The sequence below is a fragment of the Merops nubicus genome, unplaced genomic scaffold (genome assembly GCF_000691845.1).
Source record: "Merops nubicus isolate BGI_N331 unplaced genomic scaffold, ASM69184v1 scaffold15299, whole genome shotgun sequence".
Classification (NCBI taxonomy): Eukaryota; Metazoa; Chordata; class Aves; order Coraciiformes; family Meropidae; genus Merops; species Merops nubicus.
Window position 1 is genome coordinate 1 of NW_008633168.1, and position 25,225 is coordinate 25,225.

The window sequence follows — 25,225 nt, forward strand, 5'->3', positions numbered from 1 at the left end:
GCTGCTGCGCAGCTCACCACCCCACAGAACAGAGCATGGGTTCAAACTGTATGCAACATTTTATTGAAAAAATACGAATGTTCTGTACATAAAGTACAACTTAATGGGCTTGGTAATGTCTCCGGAGGCTTATTGGTTAATATAGGTCTTCTTGTCTTCTTTTTCCGCTAAGGGCACAAAGCATACAATGAAGCAGCAGGTCCCCTGTACCTGGGCAAGTGCAATCCCATCGCCGTGCGTGCAGCATAGCGCCTGGCTCTACACACGGGACTCCAACATGCTCAAGGTACTTTGATGGATGGTCTGCAAGAAATTTAAAGCATGGAAGAACTGCACAGGACCGGTCCTTCAATCCGCTGACAATTCAAAATTTCTTGTGAGATCTCTCTTATCCTAAACAGTCTGCATCTGCGAATCCAATACTTCTGACAAATAAATACAAAAATAAATAGGGATCTGGCCTCACAGAACCTCAAGTCTCAGAAGCAACACACTCTGTGGCAAGCTACATACATAATTTCAACTGTATCAACATAATTTATTTAAATCTCTATCAATAAATGTATTAAAAGTATAAATTCTTATCCAATACTGAGAGTTTAGTTCTGGAAATAAACCCAGAAAAACAAAGCTTTTTCAGTCCTCTCTTACAATTTAGTGTGCTCTTAGAAAATGCTTTATAGCTGAACTTCAGCAGAAACTAGCTGCTATATTAACATAATTCTATTCCCCCAACCTAATACAAAAAGCTTTTAAAATCTTTTTACAGTAACTGGCTTTCATGTCCTAACTTCACATACAGTTACTAAAAATACTGCACATAGCAGTGCTGACTAAAAATAGGTTTAGTGTTAAGACTACATGCACAAATGCTGGAGTACCAAAGCAGAAACTGAATAGTGTGGCAGCTTCACAATTAATTTATGTTGCTAATTGGATGTGTAACAATACTGCAATCCCAAAAGATATGTATGCTGCAAATGGAAAGAAATTAATAGAACTGGATGAGGAGAAAGTTAGGCAAGAAACCTTTTTTTCTTCTCCATTTAAATCTGGAATGTTTATCGCCAAAGAAGGTAAATGTAGACCAGTGTTAGAAGCTTGTACTAAATCAGGAGTAAATTGTGATGACTTCTCGGCCGCCACCTCTAACAAGTAATACTCTCTCCAGACCCTCAGTCAAGACTTCAAGAAACTCCATGTCTGTTTCAGTAAAGTCAAGGACAAGAGAAACCCCCAAGCCAAAACACACAGTGATCCGCCTCTGTATTAGGTTTCTGTGGCAACATTTTGGTAGCAGGGAGGCTGCTGGGGCACCCTCTATGAGACAAGACCTGGGGCTTCCTCCATGTCAGACAGAACCAGTTTCAGGCAGCTCCAAAACCTCAAGTTTAAAACCTCTCTTGAGCTGTAGTAGCTGTAGTTGAAACCTCCTTATGCTAAGAGGAAAGTTTTTATCCTTCCTTTAGCCAGCACTCTAACTGTTATTACTATTACTGCTATCTGGATTTAGGAGAAAATAATCATTTGGTCTGTGATTTGGGACTTGTGACATGTACTTTTTGGCAAAGGCCAGTGAAAGGCTTGCTAATTGAACAGTACAAACCAAGGCTGAAGAGAAGCTGTGGACAGAGAACTACCCAAATCACCACCCTCAGCTCTGGCCTTGCTTAGGGGCACACTGCAAGTACCCCTCTGAATGCCTGAACACTGTGGGTTTGAATGTTCTTACCAGAGCACTGCACTTGGAGCTAAGCTCCCAAATTCTGATGCGTGAGCTACACCTGAGTTATATCTACGCCTTCAGGACTTCTGCTTATTCGAGTTCAGACAGAGTGCTGGCTCCTGTCAATGCCTTCCTAAACATCTGCTATATCCACTAGTTAGTATTCACTAAACTTAATTAAATCTAATAAGTAAAGTCTAGTAAGAACTTACACAAGACCGAATTAAAACCTACAAGGCTTCCAGAACAACCAGTAGCAACTTTCACTTGAAGCAGTATCTGCACAACAGCCGCGAGCCAGCACCCTCCACTCACTGGACTCTTTGTCCAGCTTGACAGCGTTTTTCGCAAAATGAGTTCAGCAGCACAGAATAAAAAATAAATAAAGATATGTGGACCAGGCTGAGCCTGAAAGGATACAGTTTTCATCACCATCAGTATTCTTTGGAGGACCGGGCATGTTGAGGAGAACAAGTCTGGCATCATGGGATCTATTTACAATAACTTCATTCAGCTTCACTGCTGTGTGCATCCTTCTGACATTAGACTGGTTCCTGTAGAAGAAACACATTCAGGCTTACTGTTAGAAACATGCCTCTGAAAGCTGCATTATTAAAAAGGCCCTTAAAAGCATAACTTATCTCCTAAATACCCTGTTAAATGTCAAATCAACACACAGCAGATTTTTTCAAAGTCAATGATGAAGGTACCAAAAAGATTCATAGAATTCTTCAGGTACTGCTAGTCCATTGGTTTTAAGATCTGTGGAGTCAATTCTCCAGTTTATTAAGTTACATTGATCTTCAAGAAGCATATCTTATAAAGATGACTTGGTCTTGCATAAGAAGTTTAATTGCATTTGCAGAAGGGGACATGTTCTCTGACCACGGAGACTTGTGTCTGCAGAGCCTTCCCTTCGGGCAGCCCAGACCATGCACGTCTCTGGACTCAGTACCAGAAAACTCCTCAGAGACCCATCAGAGCCAAGTAGGAGATGGGCACCATTGCGCTCAAGTCCATGCTTCGCATGAGCGTGCTCATCTTCTGTGCTCAACAGCAATTGACGTCTCCAGAGGAAGTCTGGTCCCCTACAGATTGGTGGGCTGGAGCACAGGCTGGATGCATACCTGGTTATGGGGCCTTGCTGGTGTACAACAAGGATTTTAACCCTTCCTTCAGCTGGACACTAATCAACCTCTCTGGCTGTTTGCAAGAAACACTTATGACCCAACTATCTTTAAATCTCAATCATGCTTTTAACTTTGAGTAGCCACTTGGTTCAAAAATTATGGGAAGGAAGGGAATACATGCAGTGTGATCTCGTAAGCCTCTGTTCCTTAAGAATCTAGGCTAAGAGAGGTAACAGGATTAATTATTCAGAACGTATTAACACAAAATAACACACATTCATGACAGAACAGAACTGGAAAGTAAGCATCAGGGATTTTGAGCCAGGGAATATCTCCTTCCTACAGGAAATCAACCACTATTTTGGTAACGTAAAAGGAAAAACATTACAGAAATAGACTTATCAAAGGGAGAATGTATTTGCAGCTTTGAGGATTTTCCACTTGGTTGTTGTGTTTGTTTTTGTTTTTTTTTCCTTCATTTTAATATATTAAAAACAGGTATTAGTGGAAACAACTCACATATGAATCTTTGTTAATTCAGTTTTACATGTTATGAGTGAAAGCCTTTAGTAAGCTTGCTGCTCTTCCAAATATCTCTGTTTGCTAAGAAATATTTTATATATAGAGAAAATAGAAGTTACAACAGTAAGAATAATGTTTCACTAACGGTACAGTTTACCCACTGTGAATTTACTTCACTGTTATTTCATGTTCTTATTTAGTTTAGAGCAAGGACATCCTCTGTCTTGACCATGACAGCTTCAGAAAGCCAGGAACAACACAGAGGCCAGATGATGTTTACAGGAAGCAAGGAAGAAACCAGCACCGGACACAACATGCTGTTATTGACAACATACAGTTTTGGAAAAGGAATTGAAAACTAGAGGTTTGCTGTTCTCTAAAGTGACATTTAAAATTGGCATCTCCCAGTGATCTGAAGGTGTAGGCTCTAAGAAATGGTTTGTTTAGTGCCCAGAAACCACCAGAAATAACATCATGGCAGTGTTGTGGAGCGAGAGTTCCTCTAAATGAGTAATGTTTCCCACTTCTTATGTCATACTCCATTTAAGAAAATAGGTTCAGGCCTGTAATTGTTTTCTGTCCCGACTTAGTTCTTGTCAGGATAACTTCTGTGGTTTGTTATGTGCTATTTATAATTATATTTAGCTGACGTGGCTTCTCTCTCTCCTTTCAAAAACATTGCTAAGTCTGCTCAACTCTAACTTGTCTTCTTCCATGATATGATACAGTCTTCCTGCTGGTAGCTGAGGAAAGACATTTCCTCTCAATCATCTTAATGTACTTCTAAGTTAAACAACAAACTTACAAGTTTTCCCACTCTCTGAAAGCATGGAAGAGGAAAAAGTACAGGTAGTTAACACCAAATTCAGCAGAATTTTTACAGTATGATTCAGCCTAAATCAGATTTGAATTCTCACTCATTTATTAGGAAGAAAATCTGGAACTTCGCCAAGTATGCAAAACATCACTGACTGAATGCTTTGTGTGAGATGTAGTACACCAAAAAGATCTCAGGAGACACACCTTTCTAGACAAAGCCAAAACAGAGCTTTACTTTTAGGTCTGCAAGGGGCACATTGCAGTGGCAACATGGAATTGCAACGTGGAATTTCAACGTGGCAATTCTAAGGCTGTTGTTAATGTCAGTGCTCCTTCAGCAGCAAGCCTGTCTTAGGGGGTTTTATCCTACATATATTCTATCCATGGTCACTCATCACCATCTCCACAGCTGCTTCCTTACTGCATTAAACATCCACACTACATGTTAGTGAAATTATTAGCCTTCTTTTTTAAGTTCAGAGTGGATCAGTGAAATGATCAGTCTGGGTTTTAATTCTTCAATTTGTTGAGGCATTTGGGAGATAGGAAGAAACTTATGAAAGGATTTAACTGCTCCAATTTAGAATTTGACTATACCAAGTCCAGTACTGAGGATGTGTGCCATATGTAATTGGTGAGAGGTTTCTCAGCAAGCTAACTGCCGTCTTTTCAGTAGTCAGGTCTCAAAGTTTTCCATTCAAGTCTAAACCATGGATTAGGAGAGAGAAGATAACAAAAGCACAGCACATCTGAAGTTTCAGGAGGTACAAGCTGTTGACTTGGACAAGACTCACGGCTTAATGCTGATGAGATCTCTAAAGCTTCCCACAGCACTGCCTCGGTTTCGCTTCTCAGCATCACATTTCTCTTTTGTCCAGGTCATCTGGATGTTCTCAGGAACTGGGTCTCCCTCATCTTCTTCATCTGAGTAGAGGCTTTCCAGACGTGCTATTGAATGTCTATCCTTTACCAACTGAGCCTAGAGGGCACACGAATACCAAGGTGAACTCAGAGACTTCATTTTACGTTCTTTGGTTCTGTTTAAGCAATGAAAGACTTCTTGTTGCATTGTATCCTTTATTTTGTACGCTCAGTTCAGCCTTTAGGACAGCTCTGATACCAGGCATCTGCCCTAGCCAATAATCTTACATTCAAACATACTCTAAACGGTTTTGATGGGTGTAAACCACACAAAATTTGGCCTATAGCTATACGAGAAAAAAAGACAGTCTAGCTCACATCATGACATGGTCTGAAACAATGGACAAGTTTGACTCAAAACTGACAACAAGAAGTCGGACAAACATGCAGAAAAATTAGATCACCTGCACCTTTCATGTGCTACATGTCCTAACAGGCCAAACTGAATTCAATCTTCAGTAGGAAAACAGGATATACTCTAAATTGAGACAAACTCCGGACATTCCATATAAAGCAAAGAAAAGATCAAGAAAGGGTTGAGAATTACATCCTCAAGTCATCAAGAATCAGTTACATCACAAACGGGGAAACAGATGATTTCTACAGCATATATACTGCCATGTTTTCCCCCAAAACAAACAATTTCTAGCATGACTTTGCAAATACAGTCAGGCTATTCAATGACTACAGGCAATCTGGGGAAACAAAAAAAGCTACACAAAGTATTTCCTTACATATTTAGAACACAAGAGTTAAATTTAAGCAGCAGCTATATAAAACACTACTAGGAAGGCACTTTGTGTCATCCACCTAAGCAGCCCACAGCAATCAACCACAAATTACATACCTCCCTTTCCCTCTCTGTTTTTGTCAGTCTCATTTGCCTCAGCATCTGAGATCTCTGTTCCATCATAAGAGTTCTCTCGTAAGTATATGCTGAGATATCACTATTGTGCTGCAGAAACAAGGAAAAAATACCATCCTTGTAATCAAGTCATAACCAAATACCACCATTTGCAAAGTGAAAACCAGGCTCAAATCCCTTACCATTTCTACCACTTCTACCTCTGCCTCTATTCGGAGTTGATAGAGGAAAGTAGCCAAGTCCTTCTTCATCTGGATGCTGTTATCATCCATCTGAGCTACAGTAAAAATTCTCATTTTGCATTTTCTCCACACCTGGTGAGGGAACATGAACACTCAGTATTGGAACCAAGAACATTTTGCTCTGCAAAAGAGAAACCTATCTATACATCCGCTCTCATTTATCAGTACAGGCTCTGCTACTGGACCTTGTTTCCGTTAAAGTAACAGAGAAGCAGTTGGGTGACAAACGTTCTTTGGCCAGTTCCTTACTTTGTGCTGTTTGAGAAGAAAAGGAAGCAACATCAACATGCCTCCATCGTGCACAATCCACCACACATCAATGTTGCCTTCATTGTAACGCTCGTGGTTGCTGGGGTAGAAAGACACATTTTTGGGAACCAGAAGAGCCAGATGGGCTGCAGTTGTGCAACGCACAGTACCTGCCAAAAAGGGAGAAAAAGACAGTTATTTCCAACCCTGCAACAGTGAAAGTCATTGCTTACATACAGGCAAGTATTTAGAGCAAGGCTTGGGGCTCGGATACAGGTCCCACCAAATGACAAAGCTGGAGTAAAGCAGACCTACACAAGCCCGATTTCATGTTTGAAATAAAAGTAGCCATCTTCAATGCTAAGTATGAGGAGGAAGCATCTGCTGTGTTCTAACTGGACTGTGTTAAGTAACTGACCATAGGGGAAGGACAGGGATATAGACAAGGAGAGTGTTAGCTCCAGTAGTGAAGAGATGGGCAAGTTAGGACCTGTGAAAAGACATGAAGTTATCTTGGAAACAAATTAAGAGTTTGTCATAAAAACAATATCCCTCAAGTCCATAATTTTTTAAGCACTCATTAGACAGATTAATTTTTGCTGCTACATTAATCTTTGAAGATCTTTCATAGGTCTTTTACCTACAAGAAGAGATACTTCATACATATTTACTGCAAAGCTGTTCTATCTAATTCACGGTCAATACTAGACTAAACAGACTAAAACCCAAACCAAATTTCACAAGGATTCTGTTAAAATCTCCTGTGTGTACCATGTATACAATAAACATCTCTGTTCACAGTATGTGATCACAAAGAACCTTTAAAGCTCACCTATAAAGGTCTTCCATGACCTTGGATCTTCACTTTGTCTCCAACCATATGGCCATCCCAAAACCACAGTGTTGTGTTTCATGCCACCTAGTCCACAGGACTGGATCAAATGGGCAATTCCTTCTCGAACTTTGTTGGCTACAACTACTTGACAAAATCCTTTCACCTTCTCAATGTCCATCATATTCTTAATAGTCTGCAAGACAGACAAGGAGAAACCTCACAGCCAAAAGGAACTCAAGCGTTTCTCTAGAATGTGATTACAACATAAATTCCTGGCTCTCATGTCCACATTTCAAAGCCAAATTCTGCTCATCTGCCTTCCTAAACACACAGAAGAGAAAATACCCTCTAATTGTGTATAATACTTGTTTGAAACACACATAGTTCCCTTCCAAACAGAATTCTTTCTAACAGATTAAGATAAGGGATTTTTGTGTTTTCATCTCTTATTCATAGTAGTAGTTAGTGGTATCTATGTTACTACCTCACTTTCCATTTTCTCATCCTAAAACACTCACCCTTTTAAACCCAAGGTTAACTAACTTCATTCGAATTTCCAGTTTCAGATTTGTATGGAAGATGCTGTGTTATTATACTTGGTTACCACACAGGCCTATGAACTAGTTCCCCCTTTCTAACAGTTCTCCTGTATAAAATGCCTCTGGGGAAGCAAACAGTGATGTGCTGACACTATACAGATGCACACAGGGCTATGGTGTCATTGATACACAGTGAGGAAGACTAAATGATTTATTAGCAAATTTTCAGGACCATCCTTTGATGCTTTTTCTAATTATTTTATCACCACACTGAAGGAGACACAGCACATTTGCTAGGTTTGTAAGAATGAACAGCTATTGAAACATATCTTGGTATGTTCAGGAAACTTAACAGCCCTCTTCCCTCTGTGAACCAACATACCTAACTTCCATAGAAATTATTTCTCTTAATTAAGAGTTTTATGCAGTAAGGCTGTTTATGCAAGTTGCAAACATTGATCTTAAGACTCCCAAAGCCATGACTGGCAGCTGAAACATGTTTGCAGGCCCAGTACTGAACAGCTGCCATACTACTCCGCCAGTCCTGTACCAGTCCTGTACTTCATGGAAGCCGACGCATTTTTTTCCATGTATAATTATGAAACTTAAGTTATTTGCCCACTCACCCCTCTTAGCAATTTAAGACACTGACCTGTTCAGCAGCCTGGGCTTCTCCGTAAGTTTCCAAGAAATTCCCTTGGATCACTGATCCTATGATAGTCAAACCTTTGCCAGCTTTCAGCTGGGATGCAAATGTTAACAATCTGGGGTATTTGACATGCAAATCTTCATCAAGTTTCAGGAGCACCAGCAGCTGAGGCCTGGAGAAAATGAAGAAGGGAATTTATTTTTTTACTAAGGCTTTAGCAAAAACATTTCTAAAAAAAACACCTCTCTCATAATTCTATTTGTGCTTGAATATTAACTCTGAACAGCACATTCTTCCTTTATCTCATTAGAGGGGTTTTAATTAATATTTTATTTCTCTTGATTCAAAGTATATTTGAAGCATTGAGGGAATTCTGCCACTGAATTGTTCTGGCAGCTTTTTTAAGTACAGCATCTTGTTTGAAGTCCAATTTAATTCCTTAAGTGTAAGCAGATAATCGTGACAGTGGATGTGCTGAGTCTAAAAGGAGTACCTCCAGTTCTTGGTGTGCGGCGGGCCCTCCTCCAGCCTGAGCAGGGCGTATCGCGCCGCGCTGAGAGAGAGACCTCGGATCCCATCGCCCCACTCCTTCTCCGCTCTGGGAAGAACACACAGTCAAGCCAAGTATGGGTTCATGAGCTTTTAACCTCACACTTACATGCTACAGAGAAATCACAACCTTATCATGAGTTTAATGTGACACAGAGCATGCACCATATATTTATCATTTGTACACGGATCTATGTGGTATCAGGAGAGAAATGCAAGTGTTTCAATCAAATGCATACCACAAGCACCACCATTCTGTGTTTAATTTGTAGTCCACACTTCACAACAGAAAATGCTTCCCAAGTATCATCAAACATCAGGCATTTCAATACCTGATTCATTAAGTTAAACAGCTCTACTACAGCCTGACTCCATCAGATAATTAACAATCTCAGGTAACCCAACCTGCAGATTCAGCTTTTCAGCTGTTCTGAGCAAACCTTTGCACCAGATGAACTGGAATAAGTTAGCTGCCTTGAGCTGTTCTGGGCCTGCAGTAATTCTGTGTGACAGATTGCAGACGGAGAGATCCCAACCAGGGTTTCTGCTTCCTGGGACTCTCAAGTTTCAAACACTTTTAGAGACTTAACAACAAAGCACTTCAGGGGCTTTTGTTTAGCACGGAAACAGTAAAAACAATGAAAAAAACCCTTTAAAATACAGGAAACCCTCAAAGACGTATCTCTGGACAGTTCCTTCTCTAGATGTGAAGACTAAAGATTATTAAAAAAAAAAAAAACAGACCAAATCTCCTTCCTACACTTTCCATCCAGTTAATACTTACCCTTGATATTCAATGTACTTGTAAATCATGCCTGCAATAAGCATGGCTACCAATGCATAATACCAAGATGAAATGAACATCAGTGCCAGGCAAATACTCATGCCTAGAAATGAGAGGGCCCTAAAATAAAAAGTGAAGGTATTAGTGAGTAGTAGGCTATAAAAGCTTGAAAAACAAATCAATAATTCATTTGCTCTTTTTTCTTTAAATTGCTATTCTGAACCGGCAGTGAAAGTAAAGCTTCAGTGGGCTCCCCATTGCCAAACAGTTTTAGTATCCTGTGGCTGGAATAAAATTTTCATGACATAAAATATCTGGGTCTGGTCCCCTATACATATTACACTGAGCTACTCTCGGCCAAGCCTGGTACCCAGAGAAATAAAACATGCCCACACCCCCACTGGTGAGGCTCCTTCCAAAGCCCATGCTGTAGATGACCACCCAAGCATTGAACATGTTTGCCATCTGCTTACCAGTGATAGTATTTAAATCGGGGCCGCCAGTTTGGAGTTCTGAGAAGTGTTTGTACTGCACATGCTAGATTAACAAAGAGGTAACACATCAAGAAAAACCTGCAGAAGAGAGGAAAAAAAACAGCAAAACTTTTTAGCACACACATTAATAGATTCTGGCACATACTACGGTCACATGAGTGATTTACAAAGTATGACTGCCCTGTCACATGTGACTATACCTCTGATTTTTATTAGCCTGAACTATCAGTATAAAATAGTTGGAATGGTTTTGTAATTGGATCGTCAGATCTATCCACATCATCCACACTATCTTTGCTCTGTGATAGAACTAACATCTTCCCAAAGAAAATAAAATCCATCCATATTAAAAACTTATTTTTTCATAGAATACTCCAGAGCAGAAACAAATAGATTTATATGCAGAGCCCGAGGTTAGAGAATTTGTAAGTATAATAATAAAAGTGGAACTCAGGCTCCAGTAATTTGCTTTACTGGTTTAAAATACAGTTCTGAAAGACAATCAAATTAGCAGAACTCAAAAGCGTGTTGTGCTTCCACCCCAGGAGCCCTGTTTCTTACATGGACAGAATTGGAGCCACCATGTCAAGCGAAGCAATAAGGATCCCCAGCTCAGCAATTAATGCTGTTAACAGAAGAGCCCATGTTGGTTCACCATTGGCTTTTCCATGACCAAAAATCTGAAGAAACAGAAACATTAATAAATCCTTGGAAGATTTGCTTAAGTTTATAATGGAGGAGAAAAACCCCAAGATACATTTTAAAACACAATAGTAATTTTCCTAAATGTGTTTTTCATTAGAGAATGGAGTCAAATTATTCTAAAGGCTTCCTGCGTTTCACTGAATTAGATGTTACATTTCTTTATAAAATTACCATATGTTTATTCAAAATCCTGTAACAATATTCCTAGTTTTTAACAAAAGAAAGCAAAGCAAACAACACATTACAACAACAAATACTGGCTTTCACATAGATACTGGGCAAACTAAGGAAAATAAAAGGGATATACAAGAGCATAAAGTCAAAGAGTTGGTTAGTTAGTAGGTGCAGAATGCCTTCAAGGCATTCAAGGCTGTTGGTTTTTTGGTTGTTAGTTTATTTTTAACATGTACAAACCCAGAGGAAGGGAATGATGTTGTCCTTGGCTATGGCCTGCAGCAGCCGGGGGGCTCCAGTGAGGCTCTGTAAACCTGCTCCGCAGGTAGAGAAGAAGGATCCTATCACAATGACCCATGGCGAGGGCCATGAAAGGGTGCCCACCACCAAGTTCTTCTTCACTGCATCTCCATACCTGCAGAGAGGACCAGCGAGACGTGCACATGCAGAGGAGCATTTTGACACTCATGCTTGGTTTCTTCCATCTAAAATGTCATTTAGGTATTATATGTTTTCTTGATTAGGAAATACAGGATGTAACAAACAATCTGAGTTACTTTTAATACATACATTGGAAGTGCCTGCAGCCTCATTTCAACAGTTTGATTATATATCATAATGATTATAATTTTCCACTTTCACCTAAAAAGATGCAGTTCTTCAAATTATGTTTAAAACACCCAACACAATCCAGTATCAGACCTTCCTACAGAAGACACTGGGGTTTTTTGTTTGGCTGGCTGGGTTGGTGTTATGTTTTGTTTTTTCTTCCCCCACCTCAGACAATTATATTCACAAGCACTTTGTTGCTTGTCCGCTGGACAGTGTCTCTCAATGTGAGGGTAGTTTTCAGAAAAAGTATTTGTGGGCTCTAGCACTGGGAACACTGGTATTGGGTTTACAGACAGAAACATTTGATAACTAATAACCTGAGGGCAGAGATAACCAAATACCACTTTGTCCAGCTAAAGGTGTCTGACTGGGATTCTATGCAAGAAAATACTGAGAAAATACTTCTTCCTGTGAACACCACACAAGCAAGACGACGTACACAGATGTCTGCTCTCTGCCTGCCTTGTAACAACTTCTCTTTGGCATAGCTCAGGGAAGGTATGTTATACTGGTCATTGGCTTAAGGGACTGTGGTCAGCAAGCACAACAAAGATTAGAGCAACTTTGCAAGCTATTTGCTAAGGTACTGTAGGCTGAAATAATTTCAGCTATTTGGCAGGCACTACTGATGTCACCAGTACTTCCACAAAAATCAGTAGTAGTACTTCAGATAGCAATGAAGCCAGAAAACAGTTTGCAAAGAGTAATTTTGCCAAACTCAACCATTAACAAAAAAAGAACAATGAATGAGAGCAGTGGAGATAAGCAAGAACACAACTTCCCCACAAAAAAAAAGAAAGAGCATTAAAGCTGTAAAACTTACTTATCTCTCAGGACTACACCTTCTATGCAGGCTCCAAATAATAATACACAACTGAAGTCTTGAGTAGAGAGTGTGCTAAGGAAAAAGGATTTATTTAGACATGGCAGATGAAGACAACCATAGAAAGCATTTTGGGAAGTTCAATATGTGCTTCTGTCCTATGGCATTCATGCTGCTGCATCTCTGTAAGCACAGGGTGAAGCTGGTGAGTAAATTAATGCCTCACTACTCATATATATCTTCTAACGGTAAAGTGACAAAGTTTTTCTTCCAAGTTTCAATGGTTAAATAAAGGTAGTTTTAAATATTATGACAAAGGAGGTAACTTCAAAGGAAACAATTGTGTATGTATAAGTCAATTTAATCCACTGGCATAGAGCAGAAATTAGTATTAAAATATCTTTTCTCTCTCCTCGTGTCAGTAGACATTTTGAACACAGAGTAAAACATCACCTTACACTTTCTCATTCTGTGGTCTTTGATGGCATTCACATCACCAGTTAAGTCTTTGAATATGAGATTTCTTACTAAACTGTACTATTTGTGCATTGGGGAGTACAAAATACTTCAGGACTTTTATATCTGGCATTCCACTAATTTTTGATCTTGTGATTTAAGTCCATGTAAATGGTTAAATCCTAAACTCCACCCCTGAAATGCAATTGTAAAATATAAAGAGTAATAAAATGGGAAAGATTGATCACTCTCAAAATTATGTTGTAAGCTTCCACTGGGTGGCGTGTGAATATCTACATATAAAATTACTCACCACGAAATAAGTTCTGAGTTGCAAATACTTAAATGCTAGAGTTGGGGGGTTATATCTGTGTGCTGTTTTAATATTACATTCACAGGTTATGCAGGCTTCTTGATACAGGGTCAGTTCCCCAAGCAACACCTGGAAAAGACTGCACTTCTGTGTAGCTGGGACAAGTGAGCTGGGATCCTGATTTACAGCTTGGAAAGTTTTGGCAAAAAAAAAAAAAGTTCAAAACCCCAGACTTTCCAGAAGTCACCATCTTGGCCAGCTGCCCTTTGAGTGGAATTTAGGACACCAATGGTTAGATAAAGGTGAAAGACCTTGGCTTCATCTCTTCTATAGCAGGAAAGCAGAGATTAAGACAGCCCTTCCTAAGCAAAACTCCTGTGGTCCTAAGCTCCAAAGAGTTTAACCATGTACAAAACCTGGCAACTTCAACCAGGACAGAAGCTGTTCCTCCACACACACATTCAGCACCTAGAAATCTGGTATGTGGCACATCCTCATAAGCTGCAAGTCAAGTGCTCCAGGCTCAGTGGGAACAGAGGAAATGAGGAGTCATTCACAGCTATGTGGAGCTCACTGCTGAGGACAGTGTGTGTAACCCTTCTACACATGCCAGCTGGGGATGTGTCTAAGAATCATGAAATAGCATTAAATCAGAGAATGTGTTGAAAATCAAGGGGGAGAAAAAAAAAATACAGTCCCGTAAGCTGATTTAAGATGATCTCAGTTTTGACTTCGAAATAAATATATAAATTCATTGGTAGCAGTGAGCAGCCAACTCTACACATAAATCTTTCCACCAACCCCTCTACCAAAAAACACACTTGGGGAGCACCCAATCTATCTCTTACCTCCAGTTTATCTTGCCCTAGAATGCTCAAGAAAGCCTGTACTCCTCAATGCCACTCAAATTAAAAGGTGTTTTTTTTTGTTTGTTTGTTTGTTTTTTTTTTGTTTTTTTTTTTTTAAAATAAGGAACTGAAATTTATGATCTCTCCCATTTAAAGCCTTCCCTCATCTTAGTGGTCCACTGCATCCTAAACCAATATATACCTCTATTCCACCAGCCTGAAAAGCTACAGACCACTGTGTAGCAACAGCAGGCAATGGAAACGTAAAAGAACAAAACAAAACGACACAAAAAGGGGGATGGAAAACAACAGGACAATAAATCTGATGCTTTCAGCTCACGGACTGGTTGGACTGGTTTAGGTTTTCCACTGACCTATCACACCCACACTGATCATTCTGCTACCTGAAAGGAGTTCCACAGATCAGACACATAGTCAGTCATCCGAGTTGCTTAAAACACGTCAAGACTCTACTGCTTTTAAAGGATACAGACTAGTGAAGTAGTGACAATAGCAAGAATTGTGCCAACAGGAATAGATTTCTGTGCATCTTTGAGGTCCCCTGACCTGTTTGAACCAGCCATGATACCTGGAAATACATTTTGGATGTAATATTATGGGAGAAAAGATCAGAGACCCAAGATACCCCCTTGTCCCAGTACTCTCACCAGTCACTGAGGGGAAGAAAATGCCAACCAGCACCATGAATGAAGTAGCTATATCTGAAAGCACGTACAGGTGAAGGTTGTTCTTCTGGCCTGTTACATCAACAGATGGGTGATGTGCTTTCTCCAGTATCTCTCCTTTCTCCAAATAATTGCTCCATAAGTTGTCTTCAATGTTATTACCACACCAGAGAAAAGAAAAGCATCTTTTAGTTCAAACCTGTTTTCATTATAACGGATCTACACATGAAGATTACAAATGCAGTTCATGCAATTCAGTGATCAACACAGATTAAGATACATACAAGTTACATGAAAGAAAATTTAGATTACACGCTTTCAAGAGAATCTGTAACAAAAGCAATAAATATGTATGAATAGTCTACGGAAGTCTAAGCACTTTTTATCCTTTAATATTCCTAAATGCAACAGTCTTTTCACTTCATTCCTATTTTAACACCCCCCCAAGTAGTTTCAATGAACCACGATGCCCTAACACAGTGGCTCAGAGAATCCAATGCAGCAATGTTGACCAGCTTTCTAGATACAAATGGATGTGTTCTTTAAACAGTGGAAGAATGACAGAATTATATGGCTGGCATTTGAAATGTCACTAACAAATGCTAAGTCCATTTTAGAAACTAGATGACTAGTTTCTATGAAAATGAGAACCTCAGGCACTCAGCACCTGCACAAAGCTACCATTCTCTGTCTGGAGTTCCCTTCAATAAGGAACACTTTTCAATGGTATTATATTCAGGAGTGGGCACAGGAGGTACACCACTTTTATACAAGTACTCTTATCTTTTAAGATGCGATCTTAACCAGTCTAAAACGGAGAGCAAGAGCTACAAGGAGTTCTGAAAAACTTCAGCAACTTCCTCCTGCTAGTACAGCTCATAATTACTGCTGACCTTCTGCTGAAATTATGAGACGTACTAGGCAAATTTAATCAATTTTACAGGAGACAAGTACCGTGTCAGGACAAAAGTGCCAATTTTTAAAGATTGTTAGACTTGGCTTTCTTTATCAATGATAATTTTCTTCACTGTAATTACATTTATTCAGTCCCTCTTTCTTAACCAGCAGGGAACAGTTCAACCCATTTCAAGGGCTCAGCATGCCTCCTCTTAAAGAACGGGGAAAAAAACCCTCTACCATACCTTTTAAAATACCACTAGCAGCTCCTGGAATTCCTGCTATCTCAGAGACATTGTTCAGTAGGAAATATTCATCACAGTGCTCGGTGGTTAAGTTTGTACTGTGGCAGAAAAGCTCCCAAAGCTTAGAGGCCACAGTAATGTTATCTTTAACTATTGTTTTGGCACAAACATCAAACTGATCTCTTGACAAAGTCCTGTTGCCCAACATGCAAATCCTAGAAGGGAAACATGAAACGTGTTATTACATGGTACTGGTAAAGTGAAATCTGCCTTTCCCATAATTCTTCTTTCATATCACGGAAACACCAAGTCACTCGAGTCTGCTGCATCATTTCTTAGCCTCAAAAAGATGGTGGCTGCAGGACAAAAACTTTGTATCCGTTTCCTTTAAGGGTCAGAAGTGTAGAGCTACTTCTCCAACAGTTTTGGGAAAGGTATAAAAAGTCAGTGTAATTTATTGAATTTAGCACATTTACCTTAAACAAAGAGAAAGACTAGGCCACTTTTATTTTTCCAGTTAAACAGAAATACTGGAGTGAAAGAGATCTGAATAGTACTAATATTCCAATTACTAGCTATTTATAATATTAACAGAAGTTTGGAATCCCATTATCCCAGCTTCTCTATAGTAGCACTCAAATGACCACTGACATTTTAGCCTCAGAATTAGGAACATAGATTTCAAACACAATAATCAAAGGTTCTTCTTGTCAGAGGGTACTATGCATAATTGCTAAAACCTTCCAGTGCCTGCTGTGTTTCACCTAACCACAAATATAGTTTATTTTAGCACTAAAGACTTTTCAGCTGCTTCCTCAAGAGATGGTGATAAAAGTTTGCTGCCACCAAAAGTTCATTCAGCTTCTCTTCCCAGTGCCAGAAAGCACTCAAAAAAAAAAAAAAAGAACAAACTGACAAACCTGTTTCTTCCATTTTATTAAGTTTAATTGTTTCACAGGTCTTATCAGTCAACAAAGACAGGAAAATGGAAGAGATGGGGCCATTTTTGTTGGCTTTGCAGGCTGTTGAACTGCAATTTTAGAGAAATCCTCTCCTCCAGAATTAAAAATAAATACAGTATCTAGTTACTGCAGCAAAAGAAAAAGGAATACTGCCCAAGGAAGACAGACAGGGAGAACATTCAAGGACAGACCAAGAGATAATGAAGGGGAGGTAGAGACATTGTTTCATTTTTACTGCTGCAAATATACCACTGTTGTAAAACATTATAATCATTGGGCCCTAAACATCTAAAGGGAGCACTTGTGGGTCGCAAGTGCTTAGTTAAAGTTACAACATTTTAAGATGTGAATAATTATGCAGACTCAGCTCCACTATTTCCATTTCATTCACCTCCTTTCAGCAGTGTCAGGAAACACTTTTTGCATTTCTGGTGAAACACATTTATCCACATTATTGCTGCTCCAGCTCTGAGTTTTAGAAACTGTATTACACGTTTGACTGCCAACAGGCCAAGGAACACGTGTTGTGTTCAGAGCAGAGCTACTCCCACGGCAGACTGAGCTGCTTTCAAAACATGAAGTTTTGCTGGAACCTCAGCATGGCCCCACCATTACAGCTCCCACATTCCAAAGAGATTCCCTGTTCCTGCATGAGCAGCTGCATCACTCCACAGTTTCCAGACACAAAGGCAGCACATCATGTCTCACTGGCCTGGGGAAAATGCACCTGCCAAACTGCTTCCTGCTAACTGCCAGAAACAGCCTAGCAAAATTCTTGCCAAAATTTCACTCAACAGCCGTAGGCTACGATACTGGATTGTCTTTGCAGGAAGCAGAGAAGTGTCACACTCCATCCACCTGTATACTCACCATGAGACTTTATTCCACCAAATGGTTAAAGAATGTAATAATGCATCAGTTCTAGCCTAAGAAACTTCTATTCCATAAGCTCCACATGCAGGATCACTGTCGCTATACATAGTTAAAAAAAATCTGAAGTAACTCACAAAAAAGGTATCTGTGACAATATATTAGGCACAATTTTTAAATAATTTGCACTGAATTCCGCCCTCCAGACCTGCAGGCAAAGCTCTACCCCCTGTCCAGAAAGAGTACTTACGGAAAATGAGGTGGATCAAAGATGGACTTGATAGCTCCAGCATAAATGGACAATATGGATATTACTACGCAGGCCAAGAAGAGGGAAGCAAATTTGTTAACGTATTTCACACCTACAAAGACCACCACTGCCATCAAGATAAGGAATACTGTTCCATACACCCTCATGTTGTTCAGCATAGCACTGGATGCATCGTGGGCACCAGATGGGTGAAAAATTGCTGCTTGTGGCACAATGTATGTCTGCAACAAGAAGAAAGCAAGCTGAAGGAACACAGGAACAGAACTCTGTCTATGTTATATCTTCAATCGAGTCACATTTCCATCTATGTTTTCAGAGGAGTTTCCATTACGGACACCCAGAGTGTGTGGTTTCCACAAGGAAATACTACAAGTATAGAATTGGACACAGAGGGACCAGAGACCTTCTGGTCCCTACCTGTAAAGTTATATACAAATACTGGATGAGAATACTGGGGGATTTTCTATATGCTAGTTGTCTTAAGAGCAGGACTACTCTGGTACTACTCACCAACAAAATCTCAATGGCACCAAGGATATACATTGCTCCTGCAAATGTTGTTCCCAAGTAAAAACACAGCCCTACAGCTCCACCAAACTCAGGGCCTAATGACCTGGATATCATGAAATAGGAGCCACCGGCTATGAAATAAGAAAATGAGAGTGAAATTATAATTTGTTGTTATAAATTGTAAAGTAGTCACAACAAGAATACAACAAAATCATAGACTGTATCTGCTTTTTGGGTGGTACAACTGAAGCACCTTTTTTTTTAGCATAGGGCTAAGTAAAGACCAAATAAATTCATCTTTAGACTAATTGACGCTAGGATGACATACTAGACATGAATTCAGGCTTTGTACCCTGTATTAAGCAAATTTCTCTGGAATAAAACCATGTTAACAGCTTACAGTAACTTAAAAAAGAAAAAAGAGAAGCTTGCTAACTGCACTTACCTGGAACAACACCATTTGTGGCAATAGCACTCATTGATATGGTTGTCAGCATCGTCTGAGGAAAACAAAGAACAGGAAGTAATTGTATCAACATCTCTTAAAACATAACCTATTTCTTGATAGGGTAAAGCTGCCACTGCATATAGGATACAATACTATTTACTCTGCCTTGACAGGTCATTATCTGAAAGAAAACTAGGGTAGCAGGAATTTAATCATCAAGCTGCTGAGACTTGTGTTCCAGAGATGAGCAGTGCCTTATCAGGTCAAATAATGGCTGTCTGCAGACAAAACAAGATAAAAGAATGCAGGTGTCCTTCCATCTGCAGAGCTGAAAGTCCAGCAAAGGCTAGTCCAGCAAAGCAGGCAGCCATGACCTGGGGCAGGCACAGAAAACAGCTGTTTGCTGAACAAATGCCATTTTTAAGACTGTGTCTACACTGGATAAAAGTTTGCCAGTTTATAAACACTAGCAAACAAAAAGGAAAAAAAAAAAGTCCATCAATCATATGGCTACAAACATAGCAGAAGTGTCTACCATAAATCTGGCTTTTCTTTGCACATGCATCTCCAATGCAGCCTCTCCAAGTTTCTCAATAGTTTCGTAGAGGTTATGTCACACACATTATTTTACCCATACACTTACACAACAGCAGCAAAGTAATACAATCAGGAAGGACTGAAGAACTCCAGCCATTCCCACCATCCATGTCAGCCGGAGGAAGAGAATAACCCCAAAGATATTCTGCATGCATGGTAAATATACCCCCATCAGGGTGCCCATGCTGGGTGACTGGAAAAAAAAAAAAAAAAAGTTCAGTTATATTAATTAACTGGAATTCATCAAAGCACAGATAAAAAACCCTACAGCTTCAATTTTTCAAATGACAGAAATCTGGGAAACGTAAGGTAGACACACACAAATACTATTGTGCTGGACTTCCACAAAACATGAAGCAAACTTCAAAGCCAACAACTTCTAAACAAACCATCAGCCCTACCACACCTTCACATTTGAACTAACTATACTCAGCATTTCAAACCGATTACAGACAACAGACCATGCATGTCTTTGGTTTATTGTAGAACCACAGAGATTCTAGTATAAAACCTCCTGAGTGCTGCAAACCCCCAGTCTTAAGTTTCATGAAAAACAAACTTTTGTTGTGTTACTACTAGAAAAGTTTTGGAAACAATCTAGAGCCATACATAATGTATTTCTCCCATTTTATACATTCCATGTAAAACTAATGATTCCAACCTTTCTTATGTTTAGCTTTAGCATCAGACTCTGAATTACTTTTGACTGTGAGGAAAATACAAAGTTAGTTACATCACTTTCCAGGAACTGCACATGACTGGCATTCAACATAGTATCCTGTGGAATTCTCCTTTGCCTGAAGAGTTACTGTCAGAGGATAGTCAGATCCAAAACAATGGCATCCAAGTGCCACTGACAAGGGTTTTATTTCGAGGAATACAAATGTGTCCCCTGCATTGTCACACCTGGCACTAACAGAATTTCAGAGTCCCAGATCTGTGGTTTCCTGCCAAGGCTTTTCATTGCTTCTGCTTTCTGAGGGTTTATTTTGCATTTAAAATTGCACAGAATCCTAGAACATAGGGGGAATAGCAAGTGTAACTTCTCAAAGGCTGATCTCTTTTCATATTTCTATAAATAAACCTGAATTCCAAAACTTATTACAGATAGAGATCATTTAAAAAGCCATGAGCAATCATCTAAATGAGGATATTAAAGGGAGGTGACAGCACTTGTTCAAATTTGACTCCACACAGCATTAACTAAATGCAAAAATAAATAGGTCACACACACCCTTATGGACAAATTAATCATCAATCAAAGGCAACAGTACTTCAGACAAGCATATTACTCTTAAAGAGATAAAATGGCTGTCAAAAGCTTCAGTCTTGCCTTGTCTTCACTGGAAAAATTTAGTTACCTATAGTAAGTCAAAGAGTATATTTCATAACAAAAAGAAAAATCCTAGAAAAATCAAATGGTTAAAAAAAGCAACCTAGGAATTTAGAGCTTCAACTTTCCATTACATGTTACAAATCAAAATTTCCTCCTCTGCATCGGGAATCTGCCCTGCCAGAGATGAAAGACAACTGTGCCTAAGAACATGACCTGAACAGTTGTTGGAAATGCCAGGAATTGCTGACTGAATTTTTTGAAGTCAGCTTTGAATTCCTTGTGTGACTAAGGCTAAATAAGATCAACCAGACTTTCCCCATACACACCTCAGCTTCCTGGGTGAGCTTCCTGAAGTACAGTGGGCAACAGAACCAGGTGCTGATGTTTTGCCATGGACTTACCCTATGGGATCTACCAGTGTGGGACCAGAGAGCTGCTCCTCAGCTATTCCAATGCCACAGTGAAAAAATAAAATCCCTGCAACAACTGCCATTTGCACAAAAATTACCATCATATAGAACCAACCTGATCAGCCTTGCCAAGATTACACATAAGGACAAAAGGAATTGTCTTCTGATAGTAGCAGAAATGACACTTGTACATAAGTCTGATTGGGGTAAGGTAAGGATTTTTAAATTAGTTGTTCCACTGGTACAGTGAAGGAGAATCTTCTCAGAGTACTTTTTATAGTGTACCTGTTTCCTCAAGAAAAGCTGGGAAAAATTAGGAAACTGATTACACTGTGTCTTCATCTGCATCAGCATTCACTGAGAACGGATGGAATTATGTTGCCAGGCTCTGGGCAGATTCTGTCCTACAGAAGTGCTTCCTATTGTCATATTAATGTACTCTTTGCCTCTCTTAAAGAACATTCTGCATAATTTTATAATCTGACTGTTCAGTCACTCATACCCCACACAACATCTTCAAACCCAGCAGCCAGCATCAAGTGAATTTATCAGACATGTGGTTATCTCAGAGGTAAAGCAGTTTCTCGGAGTTTGTTCAAAACTGGCATGTGGGAAAAGGACAGAGGCTCAACCTTGTGCTTCTGTGCTGGAGAAGCAAGTGGAACACAGTTATTGTATATTCTGTATGACAAGATTTCCAAGCATTACTGAAGCAGGTGAATTTTCAGCCTCCTCTTTATACATTTCCAAACATCTCCTTCCTTTGCATAAGAATTAACCTTAGCTCATCTCTTCCACCCTCAGTGATCCCTTGCAGCTTTGCTCTACTGTTCATCATCTCCTCCTCCTCCCTCCTAAATGGCCTCTTCTGAAGATCAAGTTACCAGTTAACTTCAGCCACAGAGGAAGGGAAATGGTGCATTAGTTACCAGACTGCTGCAGAGCACATCAGCCTAGGAAATGCCTAAGGTCTGTCTGCAGACAAAACCCAAGCCACAGTATTACTAAGGTTACCTCGGGCATAAGAAGTTATTCTGGATTTTCTTACCCTGTGCAATTAAAAATACTGGTATGAAAGAATGATCCACAAATGCTACTTGAACCAGCTTGTTCACGGCAATATTTAACACCACTAATCTGCAGTGACTCGACTGTTTTTTATAGCATCTTATAACCAGTAAGTGTTACTAAACCAGAGCTGAAGTCTCAACAGAATGCAATCTGCAATAAGCAGGGATTATGTTCAGTCTCAACAGCTACCAAGTGAAGAAACTTAAAACACCTCATGCTGCATAAAGGAAAAACAACCAGAAAGCCGTTTGGAAGAACGCTGTTACAGGCCAGCCAAGGCGGCACAGAAAAATCTGTACAACAGTCTCAACTTCAGCAGTGCAGATGATGTTTCTGTTCACTCTCATCAGCTGCAGACAATTGATACAAATATTGATCTGAGTCTGAAGGACACCATTTCCATAGTGCCAGCATGACAGGTTATCAAAGCACTTGGCTGCAGGGCTCAGGGACACTGATGGGTAGTGACAGCTCTTGTGGTTACTCGGTAGCATGAGGACAGACAGCAGCACACAAACAAACTGCCTTATTAAAGACACAGGAACTAAAATATGTAATCTCTTTCTTTTTTCCATCATGAGAATGGGATATTTTTATAGCACTGCATCTACTAAAGTGCTTTAAGAGAAGACTGTACTTAGAAAAGACATAAAGCAACCCAATTTCTGCTCTATTATATGTAGTAGTGTCAACTTTGTCTTATGTGTCTCTAACAGAGAATGCTACTATTAAAAACATTTAATAGGAATGCTGAAACAGGGTAATGTGTTTATATTAAGCTGTTTTGCACTGAAATTGTGCTGATCTTCACTTCCATCTTCCACAAAATCTGCAGAAGTTATTCTAAGAGATTAGAACGGAGACAGTCACTTTATGTATTTTCCAGAGCAGGAAAAGTTCAGGTTTCTTTTGGTCTTGTCACTGTAGCAAGCAGGTGCTGACAGCAACGATCTCCACAAGCTAAAGCACATCACTCCCTAGTCCTTTAAGCTTAAACTTTGGAAGAGAGGTATCATTTTTTCAGTATTGCCTCTTGGAGATTTGACCATTTCATGTCCACACAACTGCCTTGTCTCTTTTTTTCATATCTGTTGGGTTTCTTTATTGGTTTGGGTTTTTTTTAGTTTCCTTTTTCTGTTGGGATTTATTTTTTTATTTGAATGGGTATGACTTGGCAGCCTGGGGAGTGCTAGGTCACAAACAGGTATTCATGGAGAGACTTGTCTTACCTACTCAAAGAAATTCACTTACTGAAAGCATTGCTTTCCTCATTCAAGCTTTGAATACCAGATCTGGAGTCTGTTCAACCTCCTTGCTCAAATTCTTTTTGAACTGGAATTTTTGAATTTTGCTCACCCTCCTTGCTCCAATTACATTTCTGAATTAGAGTATGCCACTCTCCCTACTCAAATTCTTATCTGTACATTGTCAGTTCCAGTAAGTGACATGTCAGGACAGGCATCTTACCTTTTGTCACACTGGCTGTGTATGCATTCCGGGAGCATACCCCGCAGAGCATTCAGCAACAAGCCAGTTAACTATGCTGCACTCAGAACCAGAACCTGCTGTAGCACTATTGTGGACTTCCATGCTTCTGTACTAATGCTCCAATGGGAAGGATAAGGTAACAGCAGAACATTGACTTATACTTCAGAAATTACTAAACACGAATGTGTAGAAGAATCCCATTTGCACAGTTTCTGGATACCTTCAATACATTGAATTGTACAGTTACTGCTTTTGGATTTCCTGATTTTAATGGTTATAAATATCAGCCCAGTTAATATTCCACCTTCATATATTCTACAATATGTTTAAAATTTCATATTTCTTATGGCAAGAAAGGGAGAAGAAATTCAACCTACAGTTATGATATTTCAGCTGATGTAATTTATCCCAGAGACAGACATGCTGGGCAAAGACTCGCTTAAGGAAACTGCAGTGTTTACCCAGAAAATACTGAGATATTAACACAGGAGGATCTTGTCACTTTTGGAAGGGTTACCCAATCCATGCCACAAAAAAACAACTGAGAAGTCTGCAAACACACATTTCTGGGACATGGGAAAGCATAATTCAGGACAACCTGGGTCTTAAGACCAAACTCTATTCTACCACAGAAACACATTTTTAAATGGTCTTTTTCTATGGCAGTAAACAGCTTAGAAATGTGCAAGTTTTTACATAAATCTTACCTAGATGAATAAATATTAACATCAAGCCTTTGCATATTATTCTATCAGGGATTTAAACCAAATTCTCAGCTTCCTGTTTCCTCAGTTTTACCTTAAGAAGCTATACTGGATTTGCTTTAACCAACTTTACACTTCCAGCCCACCACCAAATTCTGCCAGTTCTTTTTCCAAGAGGGCAGTAAGTGACTTCTTTCAGATTAGAATGCATCTTACCCCAGTATTCTGGTCAAGCAATTAATAAGGAAATAAAGAGCAGAAGTGATCAGAATTTTCTTAAAATAGTAAGGACTGTACCCATTGTATCCCCCTCCAATCTACCATAAGGTAACAACCCATCTGTTTTTGACAGGAAGAGGCTGAAAATTATTTTAGATTATGTAGTAACACCATATTAACAGTTGACACCAGACACTGTTCCCACCAACAGCATGCTAAAACAGAGCGGTGCAACTGACATTTCATATTAGCAATG

General features: G+C 39.5%; 1 protein-coding gene across 1 annotated transcript in view; it reads right to left on the reverse strand.

Moving 5' to 3' along the window:
* Nucleotides 1–40: 40 nt before the first annotated feature.
* The window catches only part of SLC12A4 (solute carrier family 12 (potassium/chloride transporter), member 4), a 32,307-nt gene continuing 7,122 nt past the window's right edge, over nucleotides 41–25,225 (reverse strand). The window contains exons 4-24 of the mRNA XM_008948172.1: nucleotides 19,788–19,934; nucleotides 19,142–19,196; nucleotides 18,697–18,827; nucleotides 18,166–18,407; nucleotides 16,084–16,298; nucleotides 14,924–15,088; nucleotides 14,746–14,844; nucleotides 12,639–12,696; nucleotides 11,444–11,618; nucleotides 10,886–11,004; nucleotides 10,304–10,402; nucleotides 9,831–9,950; nucleotides 8,991–9,095; nucleotides 8,501–8,669; nucleotides 7,307–7,502; nucleotides 6,475–6,644; nucleotides 6,166–6,297; nucleotides 5,966–6,073; nucleotides 4,992–5,176; nucleotides 2,147–2,280; nucleotides 41–1,203 (exon numbers count right to left, since the gene is read on the reverse strand). Of these exons, the coding sequence (XP_008946420.1) occupies nucleotides 1,112–1,203; nucleotides 2,147–2,280; nucleotides 4,992–5,176; nucleotides 5,966–6,073; nucleotides 6,166–6,297; nucleotides 6,475–6,644; nucleotides 7,307–7,502; nucleotides 8,501–8,669; nucleotides 8,991–9,095; nucleotides 9,831–9,950; nucleotides 10,304–10,402; nucleotides 10,886–11,004; nucleotides 11,444–11,618; nucleotides 12,639–12,696; nucleotides 14,746–14,844; nucleotides 14,924–15,088; nucleotides 16,084–16,298; nucleotides 18,166–18,407; nucleotides 18,697–18,827; nucleotides 19,142–19,196; nucleotides 19,788–19,934 (2,916 nt within the window). The 3' untranslated portion in view covers nucleotides 41–1,111. The remainder of the gene's footprint in view (nucleotides 1,204–2,146; nucleotides 2,281–4,991; nucleotides 5,177–5,965; nucleotides 6,074–6,165; nucleotides 6,298–6,474; nucleotides 6,645–7,306; nucleotides 7,503–8,500; nucleotides 8,670–8,990; nucleotides 9,096–9,830; nucleotides 9,951–10,303; nucleotides 10,403–10,885; nucleotides 11,005–11,443; nucleotides 11,619–12,638; nucleotides 12,697–14,745; nucleotides 14,845–14,923; nucleotides 15,089–16,083; nucleotides 16,299–18,165; nucleotides 18,408–18,696; nucleotides 18,828–19,141; nucleotides 19,197–19,787; nucleotides 19,935–25,225) is intronic.